We start from the raw sequence: 14,819 nt of genomic DNA, 5'->3' as shown, positions 1-14,819 counted from the left end.
TCAAAAATTTGCGGAACTGTTTTATGCCTTTGCTTTTATGCCAGCTGCTCAGAAAAGGCCCCAGCTGGCACTCTGTTGATTACGTAATCGTGTCGGGTCCTCTTCAGAATAACGGTATAACAGTAGTTGTTGGAAACGCACTACGATTCGTATTTTCTGTTGCCAACTTTGAAAATTTGCTTAAGGTTTGCAAAACATTTGGGTGGAAACTACTTGAGGATGGGTAGTTGCTCTGGATAAGAGCGTCTGCCAAATGCCATTAATGTAATGTAATGTAATGTAATGTAGTGGAGGCAGAAACACTGGGGGTTTTCAAGACTAGGCTTTATACGGTTTAGCTTTACTATTTAGCTTTTAGGCGACACAAGTGTACTAGCAGATACACTTTAATGGTAGCAAAAGGCGAGCATTGCTGGGCTGAATGGCCTGTTCTTGCCATGGTGTCCTGTCCTGCCGTGCCCTATCCTGTGGTGTCGTGTTAACTTGTGACTGGCTGATTGTTCCTGGTTGGAGTGGCTCCTCTCTAAACCCCGGGCCGTGTCCCTGCAGGGCCCTCTGATGTGTCACACCACAAAGATGTACAGCACGGAGGACGGGGTGCAGTTCCACGCGTTCGGGCGGGTCCTCAGCGGCACCATCCAGGCGGGGCAGCCCGTCAAGGTCCTGGGCGAGAACTACACCCTGGAGGACGAGGAGGACTCCCAGGTCTGCACCGTGGGGCGGCTCTGGATCTCTGTCGCTAGGTAACCGCCCACGGCCGTTTCCCTGGCAACCGCACTCCCTGCGAATCATCCCGATCTACCCCCCTCAACAAAGATTTGAAAAATGTAGAAAAATCCTTAATGTGTAAACCAAGAGGTAGCGGAACTTGGTATGTTATTGCTAGGGTTTTGGTACCTACCGGACCAAAGTTAGGTAATGTTATACTCGGTCAAAATTACAAAGCATCCATTCTAAGTATTATTTTAACCATTAAATAAAACGATTGTAGCTTGTTCTGTTCCTAAAACATTTGTTAATGTCATTGTTAGTGTCAGTTCAGGGCACCGTTTAGCTACCAGTACTGTTTTACAACCGTCGTTTTAACACCGATATCGGCACAATACTACACGCATCACACGTGAAGAGCTTTGGCACTCCTTGGCAGCTGGTGACGGGAGAGGATGGTCAGTAGTGAAGCCCTCAGAGATGTGATTCCATTTCCACCACACCAGCTACCTTCACTCTGTTGCTCTAACATAGTCTGGACCAAAGATCTACTCTTCCAGCTGAACATCTATACATGCTTCCTTGTTGGTTCTAGCCGGTTTTAGCAGGTTTTGGTAACGTTAAGGCATGTTTGAACGCACTTCCTCTTTTCCGGCTCTGGTCCGCAGGTACCAGGTCGAGGTGAACCGGGTCCCGGCCGGAAACTGGGTCCTCATCGAGGGATGCGACCAGCCCATCGTGAAGACGGCCACCATCACGGAGCCTCGGGGCAACGAGGAGGTGGGTGTGCTCCCTCTGCTGGCGGCCGGCGGCATTGCGGGAGTGTGCATCGTAGCGGCGGTGGCGGCGGCGCTAACGTCAGTGTTCTCCCCAGGCCCAGATCTTCAGGCCTCTGAAGTTCAACACCGCATCGGTCATTAAGATCGCAGTGGAGCCGGTCAATCCCTCGGAGCTGCCCAAAATGCTGGACGGCCTCAGGAAAGTCAACAAGAGCTACCCCTCCCTCACAACCAAGGTACACGGCCTTACTGTACTAGTACCCACCTGCTCTTACTGTGATAGTACCAACTCACCCTCACCACCAAGGTACACGGCCTTACTGTACTAGTGCCTCCCCCTCTGATAATGCCAAATGTACCCTTACAATGACAGTACCTACTCCACCCTCATAACCAAGGTACATGGTACCATTACTGTCATAGTATCACTTACTATCTGCTCTTACCATGACGGGACCTACTCACCCTGACAACCAAGGTACAGAGCCTTGCTACGATGCTGCATTACCACACTTTTTCAATGATGGTAGGCTACCTCCTCCACTCTTACTCTGATGGTACTTTCTCCAGCTTCACAACCAGGTTACCTTTTCTCTATAGTAGACTCTACTCTCTCATAATCAACATGGAGAACTCTTATATGAGGGTTCCAGATGCACTGGCTATCTGTGCGGTGGTACAGCAGGGGAATGAAGGGCTTTCCCACATAGTGACGGTGGCGGTAGTGGTCACGTGACTGACCTCGGCGCTGTCGGTTGGCTGTTCAGGTGGAGGAGTCCGGAGAGCACGTCATCCTGGGCACCGGCGAGCTCTACCTGGACTGCGTCATGCACGACCTGCGCAAGATGTACTCCGAGATCGACATCAAGGTGAGCGTCGTCTTCCTCCTCCTCCTCGTAGTACTGCGAGGTTATGAGCAGCCTGCACGCAATGCTGTTTCAGAATACTCACTGTAGTCCATGGAAACGCGCTTGGCTAATTCGCTTCGCGGACTTTTGGAAATTTGTGTAACATTTGCGAAACCGTCGCATTCCGCAGGGGCGAACGGGAGTTATCGCCATAGGAACAGCAGTTAACCGTTTCAGTAGAATTGGGCTTGTCAAAGATACAGAAATATTCGATTGGCAGGCCACAATATTGCTTTCACTTACCAGTAATAATTGTTGCATTTATACTGCTATGTTCACACATTTCTGACCTTACACCTTAAAGGGCTAAGGCACTGGTGCAGTCTTAGTCTGGTACTGGTCCAGGACTGCTCCAGTGCCAGCTCAACCAGCAGCTCTTCAGGGCAGTGTGTAATTGGCAGTACTGCCCCCTGGGGAGCTAGGCAGTCAGTCAGTGGAGTGGTGGTATCTCTGAACAGCCGGCTGTCCACACCCTGCTTGCCCATAGGCTGCGAAATGAAGCGGTCCTTCTGATTGGACAACAGAGATTGCAGCAGTGTGATTTGATGATGCATACAATTGTTTTTAAAGAACTGTTTGAGGGTGTGAACACACAGTATAAATGCACAGGGTAAAATGCTTTTAAATATATTTCTGTGTATGATGTTAATTCTGTAATTACAATGTTCATAACCACTTTTAGGTGTTAGCCAACTAGGAAGATTGTCCAGTGTAGTTGCTCTGCTCTTGCGTATGGTGGACACTTGCTGTGAATGATTGACGTTTCTGTGGCCCTGCCCCTAGGTGGCTGACCCCGTGGTGACCTTCTGCGAGACCGTGGTGGAAACCTCCTCCCTTAAGTGCTTCGCTGAGACGCCCAATAAAAAGTCAGTTTGCCGATTTTTCTTCATTCTAATTTGTGGATGTGTCCAATCACATGATGATGTCATACACACACAATTAGTGATTTTACTGGAGTCAGTTTGTCAAGTGGATGTTCACTAACTTTAAAAAATAATGGTTAGAGGAAACTATGGGGTGGCTGTTGGGTGGCTCTTCCTGTTTAAGGCCCTACATTTTAAAAGTTTAGAACTCTGGGATTTGTAGTGCTGCAGAGTAGTGCTTGTTCAGTTGACGTGGAGGAAACTCTGTTAATTACACCGTGATAAAAACTTGTTTGACTGCATTACTTTTGTATGTAAAGTAAGCTTTGTTATGGTGGACGGATTATACAGAATCACCTCAACTCTGTTCAAGGCTATAGACATACCAGAGCATTAGGGCCGAACCTTCTGCAGAGTTGTGCTCCTCAGGTTTGTGACGGGCGGCCATTTTGTGTGACACAGGAACAAGATCACCATGATCGCTGAGCCGCTGGAGAAGGGGCTGGCAGAGGACATCGAGAACGAGGTGGTGCAGATCACCTGGAACAGGTAGGGACCGAACGAGACCGTGTGGGCCCTGCTTCCAACCCCATCCAGAGCTTTCCCACTCTTAACGGCTGATTGCTGGGGGGAATGTTCGGCATAAAAGCCAAATATTCCTGGCCCCTGGAGAACTCCGCTTTTCCTGTTCAGGAAAAGTCACCTCCGTTATGTATGATGTCATAACTGCTCTTGCAGCTCTCTGCTTACAAGCATCTCTTGGATCATTTGTTAATCTCGTCAACTTTTAGCTAACGATTGTGTAATTAACATGGCCTACACTTGAGTCGCATATTTTATTTGAAATATGAACCATAGAAAATATGAACCCTTTAGACACCAGTACAAGTCTTGCAGGTTACCGACAATTTTAAAAGAAATCATTTTGCCAATATTCACACCAGTCTTCCTTTTCCACATGATGTATGCATTATGGTAGCATAGTTACCATACATATAGTACATATAGTTTACGATATTAAATATAGTAACATGTATTGTTCGGAACGATTGATAGTTCTTCGGAGTGCATTCAAAATGTAGATGTATTTGTCTATATAAAATGAGCCCGGCGTCAGGTCCGTCATGTTGAAGGAGTTCCCTTTGTACCAAATTTAACTGTCCTCCCTCGCTCTTCTCCTAATTCTTCTTTTCTCCCCTCTCGCATGTATCCCCTCTTCCACCTCTCATTCGCCCTCCGTCTGCAGGAAGAAGCTGGGAGAGTTCTTCCAGACCAAGTATGACTGGGATCTGCTGGCTGCTCGCTCCATCTGGGCCTTCGGACCTGACACCACGGGGCCCAACATCCTGGTGGACGACACGCTGCCCTCTGAGGTCAGGTTCAGTGCCGCAGTCCGCTGAGTGGTTTACACTCGTAGTTATCTCTGTTTACATGTAAGCGGTTCTGCCCAGTCTGTTCCCTTCGGAGTTGGCTTAATGGAGATGCCCACATAAGCACAGGGCTGTAGGTATGCACTGGGTTGTGTTGAATTCCTCCTGGTTACGGACCTAGGACTGTCCCCTTCTGACCCCGGGTTATCAGAAACTTTGATTGATTGGCTGAAATCTGAGTTCTCTAGAGCCTGATCCTTCCCTTGTGCAGGAGATGGGGGTGTGATGCACCAGACTGTGTGTGTGTGTGTGTGTGTGTGTGTGTGTGTGTGTGTGTGTGTGTGAACCCTGTTTGTTTCTGTGAAAAACACCATGTGCATTAGTGTTATAAATACTGTGTGTATGTGTGTTATTGGTATAAACACTGAATGTGTGTTATAAACTGTATGTGCATGTGTATTTTAAACTCTGTGTTTGTGTTTTAAACGCTTTGTGTGTGTGTATTAGTATTGTAAACTGTGTAATGTGTGTTTGTTTTATAAATGCTGTTTGTAGGTCTGTTAGTATTATAAACTGTGTGTGTGTGTTTGTGTTATAAACTCTGTGTTTGTAGGTCTGTTAGTATTATAAACTGTGTGCGTGTGTGTTAGTGTTATAAACTCTCTGTTTTTGTGTTTGTAGGTGGATAAAGCCCTGTTGGGCTCAGTGAAGGACAGTATTGTGCAGGGCTTCCAGTGGGGGACCAGGGAGGGGCCTCTGTGCGATGAACGTAAGGAGCCCGTGACCCCCCTCCCTTCCCAAATAACCCCCAACACCCCTGCCACACCATCACCAACCACCCTTCTCCCTGCAGTCCCCTCCAACGCCACCCCAAAACCTTTCCAAACACCCCTTCCCCCTCCTCCCAACACACAATCCCTCCCCACTCCCCTCTCCTGAAAACCCACTGTAAAACAGTGCGCTTCTTCCTCTGTAATGGCCCTCTTTCTGTACCCCAGCCATCCGCAACGTCAAGTTTAAAACCCTGCCTCTTTCTGTACCCCAGCCATCCGCAACGTCAAGTTTAAAACCCTGCCTCTTTCTGTACCCCAGCCATCCGCAACGTCAAGTTTAAAACCCTGCCTCTTTCTGTACCCCAGCCATCCGCAACGTCAAGTTTAAAATCCTGCCTCTTTCTGTACCCCAGCCATCCGCAACGTCAAGTTTAAAACCCTGCCTCTTTCTGTACCCCAGCCATCCGCAACGTCAAGTTTAAAACCCTGCCTCTTTCTGTACCCCAGCCATCCGCAACGTCAAGTTTAAAACCCTGCCTCTTTCTGTACCCCAGCCATCCGCAACGTCAAGTTTAAAATCCTGGACGCGGTGATTGCCCAGGAGCCCCTCCACCGCGGGGGGGGCCAGGTCATCCCCACGGCCCGCAGGGTGGTCTACTCCGCCTTCCTCATGGTGAGCCTCCTCTTTCTCCCTCCTCAAATTATATCCGCCGCGCACCCCCCCCCCCCGTGTGACCCGCACGACCTGGAGTTCAGCAGCACCGCCCCACATTTTAATTATGCAATAATTATACAAAGCGTTCGAATATAATCAAAGCAGTTCTTTTTTTAGAGTACAATATTCAAATAGATGTTTTTTTCGGTCTATTTGAGAGCCCTGGGGTGAAAAGAAATCTTCATAAATGAATGTTTAACTTGGTGGCTAACGTTCTCTCCTCCCCTGCTCTGCTCTGATTGGACGTCTGTCTCCCAGGCCACACCCCGCTTGATGGAGCCCTATTACTTCGTAGAGGTGCAGGCCCCGGCCGACTGCGTGTCCGCGGTCTACACTGTGCTGGCGCGTCGGAGGTGAGCCCCCGATCTGGCCTACCTCACCCCTTACCATTGCCACCCAAAATCACTGCATAGAGGGATGCTGCAGATTACAGCAGATAGTATTACACTACGGTCAGGTTCTCAGTGCGGCTTACAGAAGTGTAGCGTATCTGTTAATCCGCGTTTCAGTCTGCCCTCGCTTTTGACCCGCCTTCACTGAGGTGCGGTGATTGGCTAGAAAATATGGATTTACGTTCATACTTTACGCAGTTCCGTCTTCGCTAGATCAATGACCTTTCACATATTATAATTTCTACTCAACCAAGCTTTCCTTCCGATGAGTCTAGACACCTAGGTCTCGGGTCATCTGTTGGCTGAGATTTACATTCGAAAGGCTCTTAGACACAGATTGCAACGCGAACAATAAACAAATATAAGATACTAAAAAAATACCCGAATCCAACTCTGTTTATTAGATTTTGTATGCCCTTAATGAAATGTTCCTACAGCTCTTGTATTGTTGGGGCTATTCCAACTGGCAGGCCTTCCTGAACAAGCTATTGGATCACTTATGGAAAAATGTGTATTATTCGGATGTATTGAAAACCTATGGTGTCCAGATCTGCACAGTATCCATATACTTGCCACGCGCATTGGAATATTAAGTAATGGCCATTCATATTTTAAGAAGGCATCTACTGTATTTACACATGCGTATATAATATTATTTCCATTTTGCTGTGTGGGCAATACGTGGACAGGATTTGTCCCATTTGAACCGTGTTCAAAAGTAATTGATTCATAGGAAGTAGTTGATTGTAAGGAACCGTTGCACTTCAGGGTGTAGTCTTGTCTTTAGCACAGCGTTGTTTGTGGGGGACTGTGTTCATGAACTACACTTGGCCAGCGGTGGAGGGCCTCCCTCTCTATAGCTGTGTTCCCCCCCGAGGAGGATACCTTTCCCTTTCTGTAGTCGGGTTCACAAATCTTTGCAAGATTTCTTCCCATTAAGGAGTTTTTTTTTCTCACCGCCATTTGAGTGAGTAGTAGTGGGCTACTTGATGTATGGGCACTGCAGAATTTGAGCCCTTGAAATGGGGGGGAAGAATGCAGAGGAAGGGGGAGAGGAGTTTTTCAAGGGATTTTAAAAATGGTGCTTGTCTGTAGATGGCGGGCTCGAGGAGCCCAGGTCTGCCAGTCAGCATGTCTAGCAAGCCAAAAACAAGCCTTCCAGGCAAAAACAAGCCTTCCAGACAAAAACAAGCCTTCCAGACAAAAACAAGCCTTCCAGACTAAAACAAGCCTTCCAGGCAAAAACAAGCCTTCCAGACAAAAACAAGCCTTCCAGACAAAAACAAGCCTTCCAGACTAAAACAAGCCTTCCAGACTAAAACAAGCCTTCCAGACAAAAACAAGCCTTCCAGACAAAAACAAGCCTTCCAGACTAAAACAAGCCTTCCAGACTAAAACAAGCCTTCCAGACTAAAACAAGCCTTCCAGACAAAAACAAGCCTTCCAGACAAAAACAAGCCTTCCAGACTAAAACAAGCCTTCCAGGCAAAAATGAGACTCACGCCGCCTCTCTTCCTCTGTGCAGAGGTCACGTGACCCAGGACGCTCCGATCCCAGGCTCCCCGCTCTACACCATCAAGGCCTTCATCCCGGCCATCGACTCGTTCGGGTTCGAGACGGACCTGCGCACCCACACCCAGGGGCAGGCCTTCTCCCTGTCCGTCTTCCACCACTGGCAGGTACGAGTCCGTCCCGCGCTCCCCTATGGTCATTTCAGTCTGCATGTTTGGGCACATATCTCTGCCAGCGGGCGTGGAGTCAGTGTCAAACGTACGCCACCTAAATAGTATCCTGGCCCACCTTTTTACCTTGGCTCAACTGTGAATACCTTTCTAATGCAACTAGTTCTACGCAGGCCCAGTTATATGAATACTGCTGATTATGCTGCTGCTTCATACACACTGATAGGAGCAGCAGTTGATTTTTAACATTCATTTGTGAAAATTCTGTATTTCTTCACTTTGAAGGTAGGCTTCTGACTCTTACAGGCTTCAAGTCGTTACGCTAAGCTAACACGTTATGCTAACATGGAAATTGAGCCAGTAAATGCACAAAAATGAAATTGAATTCACATTTAATTTTATGTATTAAATTTTCTCTTCTCTAGTAACAGGGTATAGCCATGAATTTCTAAAAGAGAAACTCTTACTAATATGGTGGCCTGTAGTGTAGTGTTTAAGGACTGGGACCCACAAGGTCGGAGGTTCGATCCCTGGTGTAGCCACAATAAGATCCGCACAGCCGTTGGGCCCTTGAGCAAGGCCCTTAACCCTGCATTGCTCCAGGGGAGGATTGCCTCCTGCTTATTCTAAATCAACTGTAAGTCGCTTTGGATAAAAGTGTCAGCCAAATGACATGTAATATATCATTGGTCAATTTGTTTTGTGTTGGGACCTTCCCCAATCCCTTCTAAATGAACAGAATAATGCTACAGGACCAAACTGCATTACTGAAATGAGTTTTCATTGGACGGGAGTTTCGGCACCAATCGGTGTAGGTACCGCAAAGCAAGCTGGGAAGTGTAGTTTGGGGTGGGCGTCCGTATCCAAATCAGGAGCGGTTCCTCTTAAAGGCGCTGTGCAGGGCTGGGCTGCTGCAGCTCCCCCAGACCGCAGGGCTGGAGAGGGAGGCTGGCCGGTCTGGCTGTGTGCGGTGCTCTGACATCAGCAGCTGTGTTCACCCAGACCGCAGAGCTCAGCCCACGGCTCTCCCGCCTGTCAGCTTGGTGTGGGTGACTGTGCGGCTCTGCGTGTTTCATCCTGACAGGGTGTTTTATCTGATCCAGCGTCTCATTTCCCTTTTGGTCTCTCTCTCTCTCTCTCTCTCTCTCTCTCTCTGTGTCTCTCTCTCTCTCTGTGTCTCTCTCTCTCTCTCTCTCACACTCTGTCTCTCTCTGTCTCTGTCTCTCTCTCTCTCTCTGTCTCTGTGTGTGTCTCTCTCTTTCTCTCTCTCTCTCTCTCCCCCTCTCTCTCTCCCTCTCTCATTCTGTGTGTCTTACTCCCTCTCTCTCTCGGTCTCTCTCTTTCTCTCATGCTCTCTCGTTCTCTCCCTTCCTCCTCTGTCTTTCTCATGTTCTCTCCATCTCTATCTCTCTCCCCATCTCTCCATCTTCCTCCCTATCTCTCCCCCGGTAGATCGTACCTGGTGACCCCCTGGATAAGAGCATCGTGATCCGGCCCCTGGAGCCACAGCCCGCCCCTCACCTGGCCCGAGAGTTTATGATCAAGACCAGACGGCGCAAGGTGAGCCAGAGGCTCCATAAGACACCCCTCTCACACTCCTGTACCCCGTCTGCTCCATAACACACACCTCTCACACTCCTGTACCCTGTCTGCTCCATAACACACACCTCTCACACTCCTGTACCCCGTCTGCTCCATAACACACCTCTCACACTCCTGTCTGCTCCATAACACACCTCTCACACAATCCTGTACCCCGTCTGCTCCATAACACACCTCTCTCACACTCCCGTACCCCGTCTGCTCCATAACACACCTCTCTCACACTCCCGTCTGCTCCATAACACACACCTCTCACACTCCTGTCTGCTCCATAACACTCCTCTCTCACACACGTCCTACCCAGCGCCACACTCACCCTTCACCTGTACACCCATCCCTCACCTACTGACATGTACCCCTTTCACCAAGTGCCACAAACGCCTCACTCCCATATGCGTACCTCTCTGACTGCCACACCCAATTTGACCTTTCTTACCTACGCACGTACAGCTCTTATACATGTACTTCAGTGGTACACTTCTCTCTCTTCCCTGGCTCTATCCGTCCTTTAACCGCCTCTCTCTCTCCCTCCGTCCTCCTCCCTCCAGGGTCTGAGTGAGGACGTCAGCATCAGCAAGTTCTTCGACGACCCTATGTTGCTGGAGCTGGCCAAACAGGACGTGGTGCTCAATTACCCCATGTGATCACGGAGACCACACCCCCAGCCTCGTTCCCCACCCACTTCTTCCAACCCCCCAGCCCTTTACTCCGGAATTTCTGTTTCTGTAGGTCTGGTGGTCAAATGGGGTTATTGAAAACCTATTTGGGAAAACCCAAAGTCCGTGGAGGTAGAAGATGTTTCTAGAGCCATGTTTGATATGGACAACCTCCCTCACGCAAGATGGATAACCCTTCTTCTAATGGATCGTGAATTCAATACTGCAGGACAAATGGAAGTCTAGCTCAGTTTTTTACGTGTATAAATAGTGAAATGCTTTGGTAAGATGTCTGTTTTTTTATATATATTTGTCATCATTAACTTGAAGCTGAACATGTAACATGTTAATAAAAACAGACCTGTTCTCTCTCTACATGTGGTCTTCAGTAAGTGAGATAAATTTAAGCCAGAGTGACATTTCTGCTGTAAAAACATTATAGCATACTGTCCTTTCATGTTTGAATAGTTGTTGCTGAAATTACACTCACGGTGCACTAGAACATTCCCTGGCCCCAGTTACACAATGTTTATATACAGCTTTGGGAAAAATTGAGACCACCCCATATTTTGTAGAGAAATTGGGGTTGCTCTAGCAAATATTGGTCTTTAGACCCTTTCTAAACAAAGACATTGTTATTTTTATTCCTTATGTATAGGTATACCTTTGTTCAATGCACAACAAGGCTAGTTTTAATATTTTGACCATTTTCTGCAAATGTTATTTGTTTTGTTTTGAATTTGACAACATTTCATCAATTAAATGTAGTCTCTAGTTTGTGAAAGAATATCAGAAGTTAGATTTTACAGACAGACGTATATACGTAAACTGGAAATGAAAATTTGATGTGGTCTTGTGTGGTTCCAGAGGTTGTATATAAGGTTGTGAGACATGACTGCTCTTGTGCACTAATGGAGTTCACACTGCTCTAAGTGCACCAATGGAGTCCATACTGTTCTAGTGGATTCATGGAGTTCACACTACTATAGTGCATTAATGGAGTTCACACTGCCCTAGTGCATTAATGGAGTCCACACGGCTCTAGTGCACTAATGGAGTCCACACTGCTATATGAAGTGATATGAAGTGTTTTTGTTCAATACAGTGCTCAGCACGGTATTAAATTCTTTCAAATGTACTGATTACTGGTTATGAGTAATCGGTTGAATTCTTAATTTGAAACTCATTCCTTCTGATCACTGACTACTTCCTGTGACATTTTTGGCTAGTTAATAAATTGGCTGAATTATGGAGATGTAATGCAAATGGTGTTCAAAGCAATTTTAAAATCGTTTTGAAATCAAAGAATGTGTGAGCTGAATAAAACCCTGTTCCACCAAGCTGCAGCGATGACTCTTATAATCTGAGTCACTGTGGTTGCTAAATTATCTTATCCTGGGGAAGCTCTTGATTTTTATTTGGAGAACAGTTGCTATTTTGGGATCTGAAGTTGCATTTTACACAAGCTGATGGCAGTTTAGTTTTTTTTGTAAATGCATGGAGTAAAGTGGGCATCCCAAGAGTTGTGTTTTAGAAAGGAGCAGTTGAAGAGTAGGTTATATTGTGATGCTAGTGTTCAACGGATGTGATAACTGTTGCAATTTCTCTTCTAGTTAGAAAATGCCGCTTTTTAAGTAATACATTTTTTGGTAAAATAATTTGTATATTTATTTACAGTATAAAAAATGAAATTGGGTGTACTTAAAAACACCCAGACCAGTGAAATGTGTGGTGCAGTCCATAGGGGGGTTGACTCAAGCTACAGTAAACAGTACAGTCCGTAAGTATTTGGACAGTGGCACAATTTCTGTTCTATTGGCTCTATACTCCAGCATGTTAGATATGAAATTCAATAATGAATATGAGGTTAAAGTGCAGACTCGTTCTTAATTTGAGGGTAAAGCCTAGAATCGGGACTCGATACTGAAAGCTTTCTTATACCTGCACTAAGGAAGTGATTGAATACATCAGACTAATCAGAGCTGAGAAGCCAACTGTCCGATTACTTTCGGTCCCCTAAAATGGTCCCCTACACGCTGCAGTTCACTAAAACCCTCAGTGCATCGCATCCTTTGCAAAAGGTTTGACATATAAACGATCAACCTGTGTATCCACCTCTCCCCGTCTGCTACGTCTGTAACTGACGTGGTTTGTCACTGACATTTGAAGGAACAAGGCCTCCCATTTGCCTAATTCACGATTTCTTGATTTCCCCGTCTTTATTTTTCTTTAGTCTTTTCTTGGCCTCTCCCGATGGGTGGAGCTAGGGGCAAGAAAAGGTCAAAGAGAAAAATAAGTGATTGGAATGAGCCCACGGTGTCTGTCTGTATTGGCCCCAGAGTGGGGGAAGGAACCTCCCGCCGTGATCAGACAACAGAGTCGCAGACTGAAGACCCACTTCTCCAGACTCAGTCTTTGTTCTCCTACCATCTCCACTACCTAACGTTCTTACCCAGTGGTCCTCACTCCTGGTCCTGGAGAGTGTCGGCTTTTGTTGTTCCTCTTCATTTAAATTAATGACTTAAAGCAGTTAATTATACAGTTAATTCACCTGCTTTCAGGCAAAAACAAAAACCAGCACGCCCTGTGGCTCTCCAGGACCAGGAATGAGGACTCTAACCCTTTGTAATAATTCAGGCTGTGATATTCATGATTTTAGGCTATGGTATTTTATAGTTTTGTTTTCTTCTTAGGGCATATTGTGGATGTATTCTCTGTTTTAGAATTGTAGTTTTAGAATGATGTTTCATATTATATACTGGCTGGCCTGGGAATTAGCCGGTTCTATTGCTCATAAAAATCAGGTCAATTCACTTATTCTTCTCCTGCAGTCACTCTGGATAAGAGAGTTTGCTAAATTTATGTACTTTTATTGCTGTGCAGGCAAGACTTCTGTCTAGCTACTGTTTCCTAATATGGGCACATTTTTGCACTCACCTGTGCTAAAGTATGTACTGAATATAATAGTAAGCAGTATACACAGGATAGTGCAGGGGGGGACATTGGCTCAGGTGGTAAGAGCGGTAGTCTGCTAGTTGATCCCACCCTGGGTGTGTTGAAGTGTCCCTGGCCAAGACACCTAACCCCCAGATGCTCCTGACGAGCTGGTTGGTACCTTGCATTGCAGCCAATCGCCGTTGGTGTGTGTGTGCGCGTATGAATGGGTGAATGAGAAGCATCAATTGTACAGCGCTTTGGATAAAGTACCTATATGCATGCCAACCATTTACCATTGTGTGGGAGTAAAACGTTGGTTCTGATTCTAGACACAACTCATGATACTATCGATGATGTCATTGTTTTATGAGCTCCCAATCATCATTATCATCATTGTGCAGGACTTGCCTTGAGTTAATTCCCCACCAGGCAGTCGATCTCTGGGCTTCAGCCTGTCAGTCCATGACCCTCCCAGGATGACCCGTCCCTGAACAAAGAGGTGAAGGATGTATGTTTTATTGTGTCAGTTTTAGCAGTCTGAGAAAATCTATAACTTATTGCTTATTGACGTGCTGCAGATGGTCTGCTTCGAGGGGAGCGCATTCTTGACGGAGAGTTTTCTGAAGGTGCGCCAAGGACAATCGTGGGTGACGGATCGTTCACGCCGAACGGGACCCCCCCCCCCTCAGAGTTCAGCGAACGTATCAACGGTGTTCCCGGTCTTGAGAGGGGATGATCCGGATGATGCTCTGCCCACGTCGCTAACGGCGGGCTGGCCTCCCCCTTCCATGGGCCAAGGTGAGGCTGATGGATTGACGGAATGAGTGTGCTGCTTTAAGAGTGCTCCCGTGGGAAATGAGCTCCGGCCGTGTGTTAAGGGATGATGGGATTTGCTGTGCTTGAGCGGTGGTGAGCGATTGCATACATTCCAGGGCTGTGCTCAAAATGCAAAGTAATGTGCGCCATGAATAATAATAATAATAATCATAATTAATAATAAATGTACGTAGCTGCAAGCAGCAGTTGACGGGATCCAAGCTACGTGGCAGCAGTCGGCAAGCACAGATACTTTGATGGAGCAGTAGTGCGCATGGACCAAATTTCAAGATGACTGGACCTTTTAATGCGATGAAGGGAACCCACAGAGGCATCTGGAGAACATGCAAACAGAAAGGGCCCTGGCTGGATTTGGACCCGGGACCTTCTTGTCGGAAGGCAACCATACTAACCACAGGACCGATGGCAATAACAAAAGAAAAAGTGAAAAATAAAACATTCAAAATGGCAGCTAATTTATGAATTGGGCCACCAACCAAAATGGGTGAACATTTTGGCACACTCAAATAAAATCATGAATATATATATATTTTTTGCCCATCAAAGAATTTTGATTCTACACAAAATGGAGGCCAATAGGCATCGTCCTGAGTAGTG

At 46.7% G+C, this 14,819-nt stretch overlaps 1 protein-coding gene across 2 annotated transcripts in view; it reads left to right on the top strand.

The window, feature by feature from the left end:
• The window catches only part of eftud2 (elongation factor Tu GTP binding domain containing 2), a 22,118-nt gene extending 11,295 nt beyond the window's left edge, over window positions 1-10,823 (top strand). For both annotated transcript variants that reach the window (XM_061223568.1, XM_061223567.1), the window contains exons 16-28: window positions 550-743; window positions 1,377-1,488; window positions 1,583-1,723; window positions 2,255-2,356; window positions 3,179-3,261; window positions 3,721-3,807; window positions 4,505-4,631; window positions 5,310-5,397; window positions 5,956-6,074; window positions 6,375-6,469; window positions 8,034-8,187; window positions 9,643-9,750; window positions 10,341-10,823. In XM_061223568.1, the coding sequence (XP_061079552.1) occupies window positions 550-743; window positions 1,377-1,488; window positions 1,583-1,723; window positions 2,255-2,356; window positions 3,179-3,261; window positions 3,721-3,807; window positions 4,505-4,631; window positions 5,310-5,397; window positions 5,956-6,074; window positions 6,375-6,469; window positions 8,034-8,187; window positions 9,643-9,750; window positions 10,341-10,436 (1,506 nt within the window). In that variant the 3' untranslated portion in view covers window positions 10,437-10,823. The remainder of the gene's footprint in view (window positions 1-549; window positions 744-1,376; window positions 1,489-1,582; window positions 1,724-2,254; window positions 2,357-3,178; window positions 3,262-3,720; window positions 3,808-4,504; window positions 4,632-5,309; window positions 5,398-5,955; window positions 6,075-6,374; window positions 6,470-8,033; window positions 8,188-9,642; window positions 9,751-10,340) is intronic.
• Window positions 10,824-14,819: the final 3,996 nt, after the last annotated feature.

The sequence above is a fragment of the Conger conger genome, chromosome 16 (assembly GCF_963514075.1).
Source record: "Conger conger chromosome 16, fConCon1.1, whole genome shotgun sequence".
NCBI lineage: Eukaryota > Metazoa > Chordata > Actinopteri > Anguilliformes > Congridae > Conger > Conger conger.
This window is presented reverse-complemented; position numbering and strand designations above follow the sequence as displayed.